Source organism: Rhineura floridana, chromosome 7, assembly GCF_030035675.1.
Source record: "Rhineura floridana isolate rRhiFlo1 chromosome 7, rRhiFlo1.hap2, whole genome shotgun sequence".
Lineage (NCBI taxonomy): Eukaryota > Metazoa > Chordata > Lepidosauria > Squamata > Rhineuridae > Rhineura > Rhineura floridana.
In genome coordinates this window covers 146,393,660-146,413,106 of record NC_084486.1, presented here as the reverse complement: position 1 = coordinate 146,413,106, position 19,447 = coordinate 146,393,660, and the positions used below count along the sequence as shown (strand labels likewise).

The following is a 19,447-nucleotide window of genomic DNA, read 5'->3' as shown; positions in this document are numbered from 1 at the left end:
AGCTGCACAATAACCCAATGAGATAGGCATCAATATTTCTCAGCTTAAAAAAAATATGGAAGCCTGGCCTAACTTTACTCAGTAAGCTTCATAGTTGAAGACAGGCTCCTCTACATCTGAACCAAACTGTGGAACAACTATAGCCTACTGGCCTTATACATCTTGGGAAGTAGCTGTAGTCAGAAAGAGCAAGAGACCGTAACTTGGCCAAAGACCAATCTTGGGGGTACTGGAAATTCTACATTTTGAATGATGCATGTGCCTGAAATCATTATGGGGCCTAATCTCTATTTTTTGTAATTAACTCACACTGTTAAGATACCCCTAATGAAATCAATCAGTAACACAAGACAAACAACATTTTAGACTCACGGCCATGTAGGATTTAGTGAAATCAGCAACGTATAAGAGAATCAGTTCACCAATTCCCAGGCATGCCATGCCCTTTGATCACTAAACTGTATGTCTCAAGATGTAGGATAGTGCTGCCAAACAAGACTCCTACCTCTGTCAAGTCTCCACTAGGAAGGATAGCCAGATCAGGTCTGAGACAGCAGTCATTCAGCACAGTGTTGTACCTGAAAAAAATACTGTGTTTTAAAAAAGTAGTGAACAGCTTTAGGTGTAAAGTGAGCTGGAACAATTGTCTGAACCTGTTAGACACACATGCCCTATTAATGAATGGTGGCTTTTTCGGTTCTGTCCCAGATGGGATCCAACTACGTATTAGATCAACCACAACCATTTGTGTGAAGTGTTTATGTAAGACAGACCTAAGTGAAGTGCATAAAAAGCACAGTAGCGGACAGAGATTAGCAGCTGAAACTTGACTATCAAGGTCAGCTGCATTTCCAGTAATACTGTCCAGTATTATTTATCTGTCAGGGCAGTCAGAGTAGGATCAAAAGAAAAGCTATTAGAAAAGGAGCGAATATACTAAGAATAGCCTAGACAGAAAATTGTAGCCTTTTAATCAGACTCAGCCTGGCAGCACATGATTGTTATGGAAATGCTACACAAGCGTGCGATGGCAGTACAGAAATAGGCATGTATTCACTATCTTTTCCAATTTGTACCAAAGAGAACGCATTAGCAAGTTGTCAGTACATAACTGACCTTTCTTCCTCAAACTCCTTCCCAAAGAGGATGTTGTCTCTAAGTGTCGCATTGAGAATCCAAGCCTGCTGGGCTGCATAAGCAAATGTTCCATCCACAGAAATGCTGCCTTCCAGCAGAGTCATCTGAAACAAACAGCAGCAAGTCTCGAAATGATGCCATTCCGTACTTGTACAGGGAAATTTCTCCCTGCTTCCTTTACTCTCACACTCCCCTTCTACCTCTCAAGAATAAAAGAGTATTGCTTGTTTTGAGTTCAACATGCATAGTAGCTAATTAAGATCTTGTGTTTTATAATCAGAGTCTGAGGGCAGATAAATTATTTATCATGTGGACTAAAGGCACATTGGGCAACATGCAACTTCTGGCAGCATGGATGTCCTGCTCCTCTCACAGACAGAATGCACACAGATCCAGCAAAACTGACGGCGTGAAAGAAGAAAACAAGGGATTATCTCTTACCTGTCCGAGAATGGCTGAAATGAGTGAGGTCTTCCCGCTCCCCACACTGCCACAAATCCCGACAAGTTTCCCCTAGAGTAGACCATAAAAAAAATGTTATTGTAACAGAAATCAATCCTTCATACTAGGAAGCAATGCTTAAGTGTTTTAACAACTGAACAAGTGCATGAAATAGGAAAGAGAACCCCTGATATCAGATTATACTATTGAGGGTGCGGGAAAAGAAATACATTTGAACTACCAATGATGACCGCCCTCCCAGCCCCTTTGGCAGGAAGTTATGAACGTCTTCTGGATTTAACCTGCAAAGTATCAGCTTCTAGAAAAGAAAAATGGCACTCAACTCCAGATGAGTAACAGCACAATTTTGTGCACATTAATTTGGGGATTACTCCCAAGTAAGCATGCACAGGATTGCAGCCACATATATTCATCATATTGAAGAAGAGCTACTTTAACCTTTCTGTTCTCATACACAACATTTGGGAGTGCTCAACATCACTTGCACTAACCAACAAAGTCACACAGGAGCCCTTGGATACATCTTTCCTGAGCAGCTATAGTGGCTCATAGCTTTGTAGCATCTGCCCAGTGCATGTTCAAGAGTTTAAAAGTATTTAATTGTTGTAAACCGCCCAGAGAGCTTCAGCTATGGGGCAGTATACAAATGCAATAAAAAAAACAAACATTTCATTGCATCAACGTGCCGAAAATATGTTTGCTGTGCAACAATGGCATGTTCGGCTGTTGTAAAGGAGAGACACTTTTTTACTCCTCACCTTCTCGATCTCCAGGTCAACATTGTAAAGAACCCTCTGCAGCCGGACATTCGCCAGATGAACGTATTTGTTCTCCTCCTCGGGGCTTGGGGGGTCATCACTGTCCACTAAGAGGTGGCCCTTCTGCTCTGCTAGCATTGCCTGCTGTCCCTCGTGCTGCTGTAGCTTCATCTTCTCTTTCTTGTCTTTTTTCATTTTAGGGGTCATCTTTGGTGAGCCCTGGACACTGGCATGGGAGGATTCCCACGCCAAGGTGGCATTTTTCACCTCTATGGCGGTGTGAGGATTGGCTGGTTTTTTCTTTACCATATGAACCTCTTCCATTAGAAACAAACTCTGATAGGAGTTGTGAGAGAGGTGCAAAGATGAGACACCTGGTCAAGATTGGGGAGGGGGACAAGCCTATGGCACACTCACGCAGCAACACACATCAGGCTACACAGTGGAAGGAAGCTGAAGAGCAAAAGGTAGCTCATTAGTGAAAACTAACTCCAAGTCCACAAAAGGGGCCTGGCTATCCATGGATGTGGTGGTTCTCAGACAGAGAGTCTTCTGCAGAGTCACCATACTCTGGACACAGATATGGCTATGTTCAATACTGTTTTCCCCTTATACATCTGGCATTTCAAGGTTTGGAGGATGTAACAGAGCAAGAGGAGGAAGCAGAGGAAAGATTTGCTCATTAGAAAAATACCACAAGACTTAAGGATGGAAACGTTTCTGAATGCTGGTTAAGAAAAAGCTAGATTCCCTGCACAAAATTCAGTCGCCTAAGAATTTAACAAGTTATCAGAGAGATTCAGGATGGCACAGAGCCTCTTTATCTTGTTTTCCACCACATCCATCTACTCAAACATTCTTAGAAGGTTCTGCAACATCTGTCAGTTTACACAGAAAAAATAAATAAACAGTGAAGAGTTTCCAGTTAGTTAACCCACTAGTTCCAACAAAGATGCTCCCTCCTTCAGATACCAATTCCCAAAACAGAAATAATTTTGGGGATTGCACTGGAATGCTATCCCAAGTGGCAAGTTACAGGCCTCTTTTACTTCCTTGGGGATCATCATAGCCTCTTGTGATTGTTCTTACTTCCCCATCCAATTCCCCCCCAATTTTCTCTTTTACAATCTTTTTGTAATGATTTTGCTGCTCTTACAAGTAATAAAATTAAAGTGATTCAAATGGCCTAAATCACTAGCTTGCTTGTGGAATTTCTGAACATTCAAGTGATAGTGGCTTGAAGATGCAAGAGCCATTTATGGTCTTGGATAAATATGGACAGGGGAAAACAGCTAGGCATCTTTTGGGGCAGGGACTGCAAGAGATGAACCACAAACTCCCAGAAGCCCAGAGAAAAAGGGAAAGGATCTATCTAAGCAGCAATGTGTGCAATGGTTGTTCCAAGATACACTCTCAGCATGCACAGGACAATGATGAGGTCTAGCAGCCCGGCCAGCTCTCTACCACAATGGACCAAACATCTTAAAATATGCCCCAGAATCTTCTGCAACTCACAGGGGTTTCAAAGCAGATACTGATATGATTCTTCTGAAGTTTGAAGGCCACTACTCTAAGCAATCTGCTACCATAAACTATTTTGGTCACTTATGCACTTTAATCCGGAATTTATACGTATGGCATACACATGTATCACATGTTGCCCAGTTTCTGTGCTTTGCAGGTTTCTGCTTAAAAAGATTGCAGTCCTATACACACTTTTACTTGGAATTCAGAAGCATACTTGATTGAAGGTAAGAGTTAGTACATAATAGTCAAATGGCCAACCTTCTAAATTTCAAGTTAAGTCCATATTGCCTAGATCACACACCCCTTGGGATGAAAGTAGCTCAGAAAGTAGCAAGAGATTTAACATGTGAATGCTTCAAGAATTCACATGTTAAAAGTCCCAATCCATGCCAATAAAACGTAGTCAGATGATTACTCACTTTAAATCTGTCAGCTGCCACAGATGCTTCAGATAGAGACTTCACAGAAAAAGGTGTGACTTTCAGAGCAAAGGTCATTGAGTTAAACACTGTAACCACTGTAAAAGCCTGAAACACAAATGAAAGGAATCCTTTTTAGTGCTATATTTGAATGAACGCCTCATCCCATATCAACCTGCCCATGCATTAAGGTCAGCAGAAGAAGCTTCAGCACCTAATGAGGCCAGGGGTGGTGGTGGCGTGACATAGGAGTGTGTAAGAGGGCCTTCTCTGTGGTGACCCTGTGCCTGTGGAATGACCTCCCCTTTGAAGTGCATCATGCACCAACACTGTTGACAGGTGAAGAGACAACTCTTTGACCTTACTTTTGGGAGGAGCTGAGGTTTGATCCTGAAGTTGATATTACTGATTTTATTTGCTGACCCACTGATTTTTAGGCTTTCAGCCATCAAGCTGGAGGAAAGCTTCACACACATACACACCCTTCTTTTCCATGGAAAAAGGACAATTATGGAAGATGCATCACAAACTATTTCAGAAATGGGTAGAGGATGATTCACTCCCAGTTTGCCCATTTCCATGTCTGAAGTTAACATTACCTGAGCAGCTGTGAGGTCATAGCCAAGGATCATATGGACAGAGAAGGTCACCACACTGGCAATAACTACAACTATAGGAGCCACTCCTACTGTGATACTCTGGAAGTATCCAGCACGTTCCAAGATTTTACGTTCTTCCTCTCTGATTTCTGGGAATAGAGAGCATAACCACCACACACATGAGACAAGAAGCAGAAGATGCAGCATATGCATAAATCTCTCTAAGTTTGTGATGCTGTGAATAATAAAGTCATAACTATGTGCTCAGGAACTGAACTTATAGATGAATAAAATGATGTACACTTCTGAGCCCAGTTCCAAGGGCTGGTTTTCACGTTTAAAGCTCTTTACAGTTCAGGACCCCATTATCTTCCGGAATGCCCCTCCCAACATGAATCTACCCGGAACCTTAGATCTTCATCTTAGGCCCTTCTCCAGGTCTCCCCCTCTGAGAGAGGCTCCCCATCTATTCAATCAATGTGCTGACTTCTTTTCAGCACCAGGTAAAGGCTTATCATTTTCCTCCAGGCTTTTGACAGACTGATACCATTTGTTATTAGTGTGCTACCAAAGCTTCCTGTGACTGTTAGGGGAGTGATTGTTCTTGTTTTGTTTTTATGGTATAATGTGTTTATTTGTGCTTTTAACAGAGCTGTAAGTCACTTGGAGAGAGAGCCAGTGTGGTGTAGTGGTTAAGGTGTTGGACTACGACCTGGGAGACCAGGGTTTGAATCCCCACATAGCCATGAAGCTCACTGGGTGACCTTAGGCTAGTCACTGCCTCTCAGCCTCATGAAAACCCTATTCATACGGTCACCATAAGTCGGAACCGACTTGAAGGCAGTACATTTTTTTTAAGTCACTTGGATACCTTTGGGCAACAAGCAAAGAACAAATCTAATAATTAATAAATATATTACTATTACTACTACTACTACTACCACCACCACCACCACCACCATCATCACCACGGATAAAGAATATGCTCATGTTTCGCATTCAAAAATGACCAACACTGGAGTGGGTCACTTAAGACTAGCATTTGCAGGCAATGAATTTGCATTGCCTTTTACCTTACAGTCACACAAGTACAACAGCAGGAAACACATTTCCACATGTCCAGGTAACAGCAGAAGCAGAGTACTGACTGATCTACTATCCTCTCTTTACTGCCAGATATTTTGGAGGTGAGACTGACAGGAAGGAACCTACAGCAGGCAAACAGGAAGCAAACTGGCACTCACTTTGAACATTTTGAGAGAAGGCTTTGACCCAGGCATACATTTTAATGAACTTAATGTAGTTAAGAACTTCATTCATTTTCTGGACACGCTCATCAGTTGCAGTTACACATTTCCTTCTGAAATAAGCAGTGAAGCGAGATGCAAACATCTGAAACAAAAAAGAGGCACCATGAAACAAAAGAGCAGGGCACACCAGACAACTCTTGGCACCACACTTCATAGATGAATAAAGGTTTACAAGGATTGTGCAACGTGGCTGAATGAGTGGGATAAAAGTGGCTTTGCCTGGTATAATGATATTTTCTCATCTATACGGGTTCCCTCCCCAAATAGAAAAGGGAGGGGAATGGAGGGAAGCTATCTAAAATATCAAAGCACAGGAAAGGTGACAAAGAACATTACAGAAACTTATGAAGGCTGCCACAAACAAATCTCACTTCACTGCTCTTGCTTAGAGCAGAAACTTGCTAAATAATAATTTTCAGACAACTAGGCTTTTTGAGTAAAGGGTTTTTGTTTTATATTTTTGTACTTCGTGCCTTATAGTAGGTGTTAACAATTGTTTAAATATTGAGCATTTAAGCTTTATGTAATGGATACTTTATGATTATGAGCTGTAGGTTTTTTTACTACATTTATTACATAGGGTGTTTTTTTAAAAGTATACTTTTCTATCTTTTTAGACTATATGGATTTTACAGACATTTCCCTAGATGAGAGTTTGTGGATTACTGTTCTCCAGAGTAACCATGAACTGCTAGCGAGGTTGTCCTAAGGTTTACAGGTTGTAGTTTGTCCAAGAAAGCTACACAATGAGGCTGGCCTCAGAACATGTGAAGCCAAACCATAGTTTAGCACAGGGCGGCAGCAAAACAATGGGAGGAGCGAAGCAGCTGCAATCTCCTCTCTTGCAGCATGCACGTTCGTGCTAAGCCATGGCTTGGCTTAGTGTGACATGTGAACCAAGCCTCTTAATACTCTCATACACCTTCACAGTCTAGTAAAATCACCTTCAGTCATCCCTTTAAGTTTTTACAATTGCCAGCAATTTTTGTAGGCTGACTCAGCAAAATTATTCTAGCAATATGAGAGCAGAGAAACAAAAGCTGAAGAAACCAACATCAGGGCAGCATAAAGAAAAGAGGCACAATGTCCTGGGCTCCTGCTGGGAGGAAGGGCGGGATATTAATTAATTACAATCAATCAATTAATCAATTAATCAACCAATCAATCATTCAATTAATAAAATAATGTCATATCCCTATGCTGATTGAATTTTGAGATTGTGCTGTATCCCTGAACTGCAGAGACAAACGTGTCCAGTTTGTTAAGGCACTAAATGAGGGATGGGGGATCTCAGGCCCGGGAGCCAAATGTGGCTCCCTATCTGTCCCTTGGGACTCTAACCAGACCATCCCCAATTCCCAGCCACATCCTCCTCAGGTATTTCTTGCCTGGCTGGAATGGGCTCTTGAATTCTGATGTTTCTTGTCTGGATGGAGGACAGTTGGGGTGTGCAAGGATTAGCCTACTGTACACAGGTAAAATCAGCACTGGTTACTCCACCCACTTTTACCTCTGGACCCACCCCCCACTGGCATATAGGGCCCCCGCAAGGTTGCCGCAAAGGGAATGCGGCCCTTGGACTCACAAAGATTCCCCAACTCTGAACTGCATCCTGCTTAAGCCTTCATCATCACACCTCTCACTCTTCCATGAAACGGGAAGTCTTCACTTTCAGTTTATATACAGACAGCCACCTACTCACCATGGCTGGGTAGAAGAGGATGAAGATTGCTGATCCCAAAAAGCCTGTTGGTCCTAGGATAATGACATTATAAACCATGCCAAGGATAGCAACAATAGGACCTCCAGCCAACAAGCTACCCACCGCCGCAGCCTCAAACATTCTCTGTCCATCATTAGAACATATATTGATGAGCTGAAACACACATAAAATGCAAATGAAAGATGATCAGGGCTAAAATATGAATCATCATCAGAAGATTATTTCATATCATTTATAGCTATACATTATTTCATTTATAGTTATATTTCATATTATGTAGTTAGTTTTTCTGCACATGTGCATTCAAAGTAGTGTACAATAATTAAAAAAAATCAGTCAATAAAACTGAACACTAGAAGGCAGCAGTGGAACAAACATGAAAACTATTTTTTTAATATTTAATCTGATAAAATATATGCAACAAACAAATACATTTCTTAATATTTGTTTGTACTGTATATTTTACCTTATGGAATAATAACAATTATTTTCATGTTTGTAAACTCATAATTGAGTATTTTACCTTAGTTCTGGGTTTTGGGGGTGTTTTGTTTTTAAGTAACTGTATTCTGTTAAGGAGAGTGGGACTTTTCGTCATTTTTGTTAGCAGTGGAACGAGACAGCCAGAAAAAAAGGTGCAAATTACTGTTTAAATAAAAAGATGAGGAAAGAAGGACGCTGTTGAAGCTCCCCAGGAAGGGAATTCCACAACGGAGCTCCGCCACAGAAAAGGTCCTGCACCCGCAGTTGTACAGCCAGAAGCTGGGCCTCTGCAGCTGGATACAGGGCTTGGGGCGATTCATGTGGGTGAAGGTGGCCAGTCAGGGGGTCTGATCCCAGGCCATTCAGATGAGCTGAAGAGCAAAGACACTTCCAGATAAGCACAGCAGGCTTTTTGCTCTGCCCACCCTGCCAGCTTTACCTTCACCAGGACTTATTCCAGAAAACCAAACAGCACCTGTTATTAGAAGGCTCTTGGATAGGCTGAGCCTGCAGGGGAATACACGGGGGATCCTCTGAATAAAGTTGCTAAATGAAGGCAGTACTATCTGCTCGACTCAAACTGAAGATTACTCAGAGTATGTGTAGGTCCTCACCCCACCCACTCCCCTTTTCCTGAGGTGCTTGTGCATGAATGGTAGAAGGACGCACTTCATCCTACCTCTCCCAAAGACTTTTCCTTGATATTTTTCAGCTTGAGTATTTTCTTAAAAGCCATGGTAAGGATAGCTCCACGCAGTCTGACCCCAGTGCGGTAATTTAAAGCCCAGGTTAAAGCCAAGGACCAGGAACGCACTATCTCTGTCATTAAGAGGCCAAAAACTAACAAGAGGCTGTATTGCAGGTTGGGCTCTGTTTGCTGCGTATATTCAAGGAGGTGTTTCACCACAAATGCCTACAGGAAGAAATGCAAACTTGCATGAACACCTCAACATGCCAGAGGAACCATTTCATTGTTTTATGTTAAGTTAGAAGTAAGGAGCTACTTCATTTTCAATTAAGCAATGTGCATCATTGAGAGGAACTATTTGGAAAAGCAAGAACCGCAGCTATTATATAATCCCCTGCCGAACTCAAGCGGTAAATCAAAATTCAGCAAGCAGGTGGGAATAATTTGGAACGCTCCAATCTCTTATGCAAAACTCTTGCTCCTTGATGCCGTCTAACTTAACATAAATCTGCCCATTAGCTGAAAGCAATCCATCATCATATGCTTTATAATAATAATCTGTACTTATGCAAAAATTGAGCACATTAAAAAAAGATATATGCCTTTACATGACATTAAGACCTTTTTATTTCTTTGTTTCAAACGTGCTTATTTGATAAAAAGGAACAAATGTACCTACAGTTGAACTGGGGAAGAGTGTGAGAAGGACATTTTGCAAAACATTCCTGAAAATAAACATCAGCAGTTTAATAGTAAAGAAAAGGACAAGCAATAAAATAAAAAGGCGATACTACCAATTTTTTTTAAAAAAATGCAACCCTTTACCCTCACCTCCCTGGCCTCCCCCCTTGAAAGACAAAAACAATTTTACCTCAGCAATCACATTTCAAACACCACCTGCAGAGAGAGAAAAACAGCCCAAAGCACAAGTCCCCCCACCCTCACGTGTGCTGACTAAAAGGTACAGTGCAGTACACAACTCACATTATCAGCAATATTAAGTACTAATAAATGGAAGCAGTAACTTTATTTTTTTTTTCAAGTACCACCATGTTAAAATGGGTGACATCGCACAAACACTGTACAAAAAAAGAAAGGTACTGTGGAAAACATACAGATCTGCACGCACAAGGAAAAAGTTATACAAGGCCCAAATCCAACATACAGTCTGGCTTCCAACACAAAAATCAAGTTAAACTTCACATACACAGAGAAGTTAAACAATACAGGAAAAAGCAGAATCAGTATTTTGTTCACAGAGTCCGAGGAAGAGCAAAACTTGTATGGCTAGTCAGGAAGACTTCCAAGGCTAGATAGGCTTTCGTGTTTGGTTTAACAGAGCTTTGTTATCGGAAGGCTTTCCAGCTGGGCTTTCTCCAACAATGATGCCTACAGATGCTGGTGCTTAGGGTTCTTTAATCAGAGTTGAAGTATCTTTGCCCACCACAAAAATCTGAAACCAACGAATTGTGGTTTGGGAAGGTTTTCCGAGTCCATGGGAAGTCCTCTTGACTAAAATAGGCTTTGCAAATCAGAGTTCTGTGCAACACAAGAATGGATGGAAAACAAAAAGCACAGTGCTTCAAGCAAAGGTAGTAACTGCTAAAGCCCAGCTTCAAATGACAGATTAAAAAATGTAGGCAGAACAAGTATGTAAGTCCTGAGGTGGTCAATTCTGAATGCCACCATTGAGAACTGAGCTGTATAGCATTTCTCCCATGAGTTTCCACATGCACGTGTTAAGAGCCAGGTGTCCATCACGTTCCCAAAGCGACCATTAAAAACACAAAAAGAAAACCTTACACAAATCCCGGATCAATGTGCAACAGCTCACATTTCAAGGTTATGCATGCCAGCTTCTCCTCCATTGGCCTTGCTTTACATCCCTTTTGTTCATGACATAACAGGCTACATAGCTTGTTTGCTATTACTTAGCAAGAAGATCTCTGACTTCTTTTTTAGCATTCAATCCAACCAAGGCAACTGAGTCAGTAGAAGAGCCAAGAACCCATGAGCCAAAGCCCCAACACATCAACAAGTGTAGTACAGGAGGAAGAGTCTCCAGAGGAATGTGTGCAACACCAGCAGGAATCCTCTTCTTCCCTAATAATTTAGGGTGTAACTTTTTGTTTTGCACACAGAAATAGCAACTCCAGTGAAGAGTAAGAGATGTTGCTTACATTTATTTTCTTTTTAGGATTTGAAGAAAGTTGTTTTAGAAAAATGATGAGGAAAACGACAACATTTTCAATCTTTATAACATCGTTTTTGGTTAAAGCAATGAAGAGAACACTATTATATAATTTTTTATAAAAATTATAGCTACCAAAACTAGCAGAGGTATGGGAAATTACTTCTGAAAACTATCATGGCAGTAGCTGCCCTTAGCTGCCTAGCTGACTTAAGCATTCCCACGAATAAATGTCACCTTACCTTTCATCTTGACGTTGGGATTCTGCCCAGCTTGACTGTCTCATTCTGATCGCAGAATACAGCCATCCTGGAAATTCTAAAGAACAGCTTCTGTCATTGGTTCCACTACAGAGAAGAATTCCCCCAAACCACATCCAGCTTTTACAGCACAAAGCAAGCTGTGACTGGAGTGGACCTGGAAGACTGGGAAGTTTACCTCAAATGGCTCCCGTCCAGCCACCCTTCCCACACCCCACAATACCCCTTTTCAAAAACTAAATGAGAATTCAAATTGCACTTCACTGCAATAGGAACTTTTACTGTTCTTCCAAACAGGAAAAGCTACTTCTGAGCTATTATGTTGGATGAACAACGTCATCCAAACCCAGATTTAAGACCTTTGGCAGGATTGAGGAAGAATTCTTTGCTCCAAACCTGAACATAAAATGCTTAACAGCAACCGTAACAGAGCATTTTTCAATGGTGCATCTTATTCTGAATCCTACAGGCTATTAGAAAAATGTAAGTTGTTTCAACTGGATGAAGGGCTATTTTTAAAAAAGAGTGTCAACTATGCACTTTTGGATATACAAGGAGCTTATGAACAGCAACAAATTTAACAATTATTTCCACAAGGAATTTTAAGAACCCCATTGTGCAGCTTCCCATTAGCATTCCATGTTTATGGCTCAGGACAACAGTTTGCAAAAATGGTTCATCTTTACTTATCAAGACAAAAGGGCAAACTGAGTGCTCTGTTTTCAGGCCCCATTCTCACATGAAAGGACGTGCTTGGATATATATATATATATATATATATATATATATATATATATATATATATATATATTAAAACTGATATTTCAGCAGAAACAGCAATTAGGTTTCACAGTACTAAGGAGAATTGGGGGAAGGATTCCTCTGTTGTTCTAGATGATAGAGACAATTAAGAGAGTTCCTTGTTCAGAGAACACAGATTACTGAACAATGGAGGTGTGCACAGGTTGTTGCATCCACCAAAATCCAGCATACAGTGCATTCTAGTCAGTTCCTTCCTGCTTTGTAGTTTGGACCTGATAGATTGGAATCATGTAGTCCAAAGACATTAGGGACAACTCTGCTGCCAACTCTATGCTAGAGGTAAAAGCATCCACAGGGCCCTGTAGTGAAACAATGACAGAAGCTCTTCTTGGGGGAAGCTGGTTCTGTTAAAACCTCATTCTTATTGGCAATTAAAAGCATATCCAATAAAGCCTCTTGCAAATGTTTAACGTTCCACCACCAGCTATTAACAAAACAAAATTTCAAGAAAAACTACTTACTCCCTTCTTGACAAGGCACGCAAAAAAACTTTCAAGGTTCAAGAAAATGGTTGGGATTTGGGAATTTTTAACAAGGGAGAAACAAAAGACAAGACTGTTTTGAACATTAACCTCAGCTGTACTTACCCAAGCACTGAACCATCCCGCTTAACAGCACACTGAAATGTGAACTACAAGCAGTAACACTGCTCCTACTCCTCAAGGGAAATTTGTAGAGAATAGATTTAGTCAAGACGTCAAAGAGTAAATCTTGCACAGCACGTGCAACAAACAGGCGACAAGAAAATGCTGTGAATGTCAAGCCCTACATGCTGCATCTTCATTACCAAGTAAAAGGAGCAGCAACAGTCTTCCAATCATGCCACAGAAGGGTAACCTTCAAAGGAATCGAACAACACTAGCACTACAGAATCCTCTGAGCCCTGTTTCCTACAGGTCTTAAAAAGTGACCTAGGGCCAGCACTCCATTCCATTTCTTGCAGAGAGCACCCAAAGCACGTGACCTACAAGACTTCTTTGCTCATAGGTAACTGCTTTTTACTCAGAGAAATCCATCACCCACCCATATCCATCCATCTGGTACAAACAGTAAAAACCACCACACACACACACCGAACAGTTTGAAAACTTTTAAGATTTCCACAGCATTCTGGAAAGGCCTATTTCTTCTTCTTCAAAGCACAATGTATATTTCTAACTAACCAAAAAGTTTAGAAGATCCTCTGCAAGAACTTGGAATACATTAGCGCTGGCCATGGGATGGAGCTCAGTCTTGGGTATTAGACAAAGGATGGATAGTACTTACTGGTCCACTGAAGCCAGCAAGTTGTGTCACCATCAAGCACACTATGGAAATGATGAGCCTGGTGCGACAGAAGACCCATACGATCCTTCGGAGAGAGGCATCATCTGGCCCACATTCACGCAGTTCTTGCTGCCACAATCTTTCTAACCTGGAACACCACAAAACACAGACATAAAGAATCCCTCTGCCACTATCATCAACATCAAATGGCATGAACAAAACAGGACAATATCTATTTTTAAGATTTTTAAAAGGTAGGTAGGGGAAGGGGAGCCAGTGGAAGAGTCTTTAACAAGGCTACAAATAATAAAGGTATTCAGCTCATTTCTGAAGGAGAAGAAAAAGCAAGAGGGGAAAAAAGGTTGGAGCAACTTCCACACAGAGAAAATCAGAAAGACCCTCCATCATCACCAGACATAACATTTTACAGTAGGCTATGCCAAAGGAGGCAAGAGACCACATATCAAAGCCATACCTTTATATATTTTTTTCCACACTTGCTCATATTTTAATTGTGATTTTATTTGTTGTACACCGCCCTGAGAGCTTTCTGCTATAGGGCGGTCTAGAAATGTAATTAAATAAATAAATAAATAAATAAATAATACCTTCTGCAATTAACCTCTGAAGACTCATGAGTTGACAAGGACCACACATCTTCTGTCAACAGTTCTCCTTTCTTATAGGCTGTTCGTGCCAGAGGAGTGAGCCAAGAGAATGTCAAATAGGAGAAAAGTCCAGCATTGTCAATTGGATGTGGATGTCTGTAAGCAGAGGAGGAAAGAAATTATAACCAAATGAGGAGCAAACAGAAACACTAAGTTTCCAGAAGTAAAATAAAATATTTAGTTAGTCAAGATGCTGGATGCCACTTTCTCTTAGCAACCTTTGCTGAATGAGTGGGAAGAGTTTTTGAAATAAAAAGTTCAATTCTTCCAACAAGCATGCCTCTATCACTTCTCCCATTTTCAGGACAGCTATGTCTGTTGTTCAGTACACAAAGTCTTACTTCGATGTAGTCCGGATGGGTTTCATCAAGTTCAAGCCGTGGTGATATTTCCCTCTGTAATGGCCCTCATCCAACACTCCCAAGTGAGAACTTGTTGAAACATCTAACGAAAGACCTTCTGCCCGAGCAGCTGTTTCCAGTGCATCTTGGCATTCCACCTGCTTGACAGGAAAAAAAAGTATGTAAATTAACTTGACTTAAAAGCATTATTTCTGCCCCAGGCCATTTCATATCTTAAGGATCATAACACAAAGGTAGAGCACACACTTTGCATGCAAAACGTTCCAGTTCAACCCCTGGCACCTCCAAGTAGAGTGGAAAAGATTCCTTCCAGAAGCCATGGACAGGCACTGTCAATCAGTGTTAGTAGCAATGCTGAGCTAGATGGGCCAGTAGTCTGATTCTGTGTGAGTCAACTTCTTGTGTCGCTAGTACTTGGACAATAGGCACTAGCAAGCAGTGGGCTCCCTAACAGGGGTGGGTGGGTTCCCCTCTATAATAGGAAAACCACAAACATGCCCTTTGCTGGAGGGAATGGCATCAGATCGTTGTTGATCCCGTTCCTCTGCCTGGATACCTGGTGGCTGGCAGATTGCATTATACCCTCCATGAGAAATGCTCTAAAGGCCACCAGTAGTTAGCATTTGGGTTCTAGTCTCTGAAGCAACACAATTCAGTTAGCTCTACTGATATTTTTCCTATGGATCTGAGCCATGGCACATGAACATTAGCACACCATATTGCTGGGCAAACAGAAATCTACAAGATATCCCTCCATCACCTAATCTAGAGGCATATGCAGAATTTATTGAATCTCAGCTTTCAAGGTGGGGTGAGAGGAGATCAAAACACACAAACTATTATTTTGATAATTCAGAAAGTGTTAAAAGGCAATGTTGCTTCTTATTGGCAACACCCACTACATCTACCCAGGATAATATTCACAAGTCAAGGAAAACAATCTTGACATTCATATGGAATGCCATCCCCAAAGATGTGCACTTGGCACCGATTCCATCATATTTTGCACAAGTCACACCTGTCGTAAATTGTCTGAGCATTTTTCGATTCTCTTGACTACTGTTCTTGGCTGCTGCTTTCTTTTTAAATTAGATTTTAAATTAGATTAAATTAGATTTTAAATTAGATTTGAGGGTTTGGGGAATGTTAGAATTAATTGATATTATTGGTTGCAAGTCACTCTAGAAGGTCAAGTAGCAAAGCGACAGTATAAAAATGTTTAAGATAAAAATAACTACTACAAATATTCATGAGCAGCTGACCAATTAGCAACAGCCTCAAAAAAAACCCACATGAGGTCAGGCTGTCTTGTCAAGTGTTCTCAGGGCTTCCTAAAACAACATTTGTGTCAGGAAAGACCCAAATACCCGGAGAGAGGACATGAGTCAACAGTTCATGGGGAAGTCTGTTTGCCCACTGAAGGCCAGCCTTGATAGGAGAATTTGGATAAAGGCGAGCAGCCATTCCCCGCCAATAGCAGTTCTAGATGGCCAGTACAACAGGGAAAAGCACTACAGAAGGCAGATCTTATCCCATTTTAAGCTGCTGCTCATACTGAAATGGACTCAGTCACATTGCACTTGGCAGCCAAATCCTGTTAACAAGCCAAATTAATAATTTCAGATTCAAACCCTAGATGAAACAGATGGGGCACCAATTAGTTAAATAAAGGTGCAAGTTAATGTGGTTTCATCCAGCACCCTTTTCAAAAATGAATTTCTTGCTTGCTTGCTACAGATAATTTGAAGAGGATATTCTGTGACGGGTAACCTATTTCATTAATTTGTGCTGCCATGCAATCTCTTCCCCCAACCCCCACCAGACACAGAGTTCAAGGAAACAAAAATATTTTGCTTTTTTCATCAAATATATAGGGGAAAAACCCCAACAATAGAAATTCTGATTGCTGCTTAGAGCAGAAACATTTGCTGCAAAACCAAAAGTTCCCACAATTTTATCAATTGTATCCTACAAAGGTCCTAGCAGTTATATCTCTTAAAGAAATGACAATCCCTTCTTACTTAGTATGTAACCTGGGGGAAAAGGTATTTATTCTTCAAAAACAATGTGAAGTAATGGGAGGGAGAGGAAAGGGGGGGAAGGGAGACACTGTTGCATAAACTACCAACTCTTTTAAAGGCCCAAGGAAGGATTGTATCCTTTCTGGGTACACAATCATAAACCATGAGCAGTGTGACCCTATACTATGGTGGTCAAGTTAGGCCTAGCAAGCAAGGATGCCTTTAATGGAAATAAAGCAAGAGATGCAGCTGTTATAGAACCCTAGTTACAAAGCCATTCCTAATACTAACCAGCTAACACCTGTTATCTGTTTCCTATTAAAGCCCACCTTTTCAGCAGGTGAATCTGCAGAGAACATACCCATGACAGAGGAAGGAAGGTTGGGTTAGCATGCAGGAGGCCCACCCTTTCTTGACGCTCACCGGCTTGGATTGGGCAAGTCACTACTTATCCTCACAGGGTCACCACAAGACTAAAGTGCCTCTTGAAGCTCCCTAGAGCAAGCCTATCCAGTGCAGATCTTTTTTATAAATTACTTTGAAGGTGTGCTTCAGATTTTTCTTTGTTACCCACTTACAAGATGACAATGCCTTTTTTTTTTTTAACAGACAGGAGAATCCAGCAGAGTATAAACTGATCTGTAATGTATAATTATACAACTGGTAATGTTTGACACAGCATTTGCCTAGTACCTATTACGGCCCATGTGGTATAGAATACAACTTGAGTCGAGGAGAGTGGAAGTGTCGGAACATGTAATTCCTTTGATCAGAAGAATAATTTTGCCCATTCAAAGTATCTGAAGTGTTGGGAAGTACTTGAAATCTTCATGGCCCCTGTCTACTTGCATCTTCCTCTTCTAGTTTGGTTGAAACAAAAATGTGACTTGCAATAGCATCGTCTCAAGTGAATTACTCAAGCCGCAATTAACTTTTCAAGAACATTCTCCAGTTTGCCTCAAAATTCCTACAAGACACAGTAATTGAAAATCCTATCATCCTCTGTAATCCCACACACGCAGCTATTACATGTGATTTGAAAATCACCAAGCCTTTATATGGGTAACTTCATTTTCTGAAACCATACTAGGAGGCAGTGCCCTCAAGATTACAAGCAGCCAGCCAGCCAGCTACTATTTACATATAGGTCAGCTTTAGAGAAAAACAGAGATGCAGGCTGTTAACCTTAGCTCACCTAAACAGTTATCACTTCCAGAGAAGAAAATGACTTTGAATATTTCACTTAAATGCCGGAAGGAGATGAGAGAAGCCTGCAAACATGTCTAACTGGTTTACAAGGATTTCTAGGAAGCTTCACCTCAAAAAGAATATTGTACTGCTGGAAAAGATTCAGAAAAGGGCAACCAAAATGATCAAAGGGATGGAGCAACTGCTCTAGGAGGAAAGACTATAGCATTTGGGGCTTTTTATTTTAGAGGAAAAGGCAAGTTAGAGATGACATGATAGAAAAAATATGTATAAAATTAAGCATGGCATGTAGCAAGTTGATAGAGAAAAGCTTTCCTCTCTCATGACACTAGAACTTGTGGGCATCCAATGAGGCTAAATGTTGGAAGATTCAGGGCAGACAAAAGAAAATGCTTTGTCACACCGCGCATAGTTAAACTATGGAATTTGCTACCACAAAAGGCAGTGATGGCCACCAACTTGGATGGCTTTAAAAGAGGATTAGCCAAATTCATGGAGGAAAAGGCTATCAGTGGCTGCTAGCCATAATGGCTATGCTCAGCTTCCGTAGGTGGAGGCAGTATGCTTCCAAGTACCAGTTGCTGGAAACTGCAGGAGGGGCCAGTGCTCTTTGCACTCAGGTCCTGCTTGCAGGTTTCCCATGAACAACTGTTTGGCAGCTACAAGAACAGGAGCTGGACTAGATGGGCCAATGGCCTGATCCAGCAATCTATTCTTATGTGTGTGTGTTTTAAGTTACAAAGTAGCTAAGTCCACACAGATATTGCCTGATCTAGTGTACATGTGGGATCCAGTCTGGCCATATGCACATACCATACAGTCTTGGCTGTAGCTCTTTTCCACTCTGGGTTTTTGCAGACAAACAAAATGGCAATTAGCCATTTCTTGTAGGCTCATCAGGCCTTCTGTGTGTGGCACCCACTCTATGCAATGGCCAGCCCCTAGAAATAAGACTGATAAAATGTTCTAGTTCAAGCCTTTTAAGTAGAGGCCTTATTCCAGTCTGTGCTGGAACTGCTTTTTAATATGCTTTTTAAAGTTTTTTTAAAGAAAAGATGTTTTGTTTTAATATACTTTTAAGGATGTTTTGTTGTAATATATTTTAACGTCTGTTTTTATGTTTTAGAGGGTTTTTAGTGCTTTTGTTTGCCACCCTGGGCTCCTACTGGGAGGACAGGATAGAAATCTAATAAATAAATAAATAAATAAATAAAATAAGCCAGTATGGCAGATTTGTTAAGAGTGTTGGACTAAGACCTGGGAGACAAGAGTTCAAACCTTCACCGGGGCATGATGCTCAGTCAGTGTAACCTTGGGCCAATCACTATCTCTCAGCCTAATCTACCTCACAGGGCTGTTGTGAGGATCAAGTCAGGAGAGGGAGAAACACATATGCCACCTTGAGCTCCTTGGAGGAAAGGTGGGGTATAAATGCAACAATTAAATAATTGCAGCATATGCTGGAAACTTTTTTTTTTTAATCAATCTTGTTTTTTGCTGGCCACTGCCACCAGCAATTATGGGATTTTAAAGATATTCTTA

The 19,447-nt window shown here is 41.1% G+C and overlaps 1 protein-coding gene across 4 annotated transcripts in view; it reads right to left on the bottom strand.

The window, feature by feature from the left end:
* The window catches only part of ABCC5 (ATP binding cassette subfamily C member 5), a 67,621-nt gene that overhangs the window by 23,364 nt on the left and 24,810 nt on the right, over positions 1-19,447 (bottom strand). Inside the window, exons 3-14 of one of the 4 annotated variants that reach the window (XM_061637493.1) lie at positions 14,655-14,815; positions 14,254-14,409; positions 13,646-13,793; positions 9,098-9,331; positions 7,915-8,088; positions 6,147-6,294; positions 4,903-5,051; positions 4,304-4,411; positions 2,358-2,693; positions 1,579-1,650; positions 1,117-1,241; positions 506-578 (exon numbers count right to left, since the gene is read on the bottom strand). In XM_061637493.1, coding sequence (XP_061493477.1) covers positions 506-578; positions 1,117-1,241; positions 1,579-1,650; positions 2,358-2,693; positions 4,304-4,411; positions 4,903-5,051; positions 6,147-6,294; positions 7,915-8,088; positions 9,098-9,331; positions 13,646-13,793; positions 14,254-14,409; positions 14,655-14,815 — 1,884 coding nt within the window. Of the gene's footprint in view, positions 1-505; positions 579-1,116; positions 1,242-1,578; positions 1,651-2,357; positions 2,694-4,303; positions 4,412-4,902; positions 5,052-6,146; positions 6,295-7,914; positions 8,089-9,097; positions 9,332-10,114; positions 11,616-13,645; positions 13,794-14,253; positions 14,410-14,654; positions 14,816-19,447 lie in introns of those variants that run through there. The other 3 variants (XM_061637494.1, XM_061637497.1, XM_061637496.1) reach the window with 3 other exon arrangements.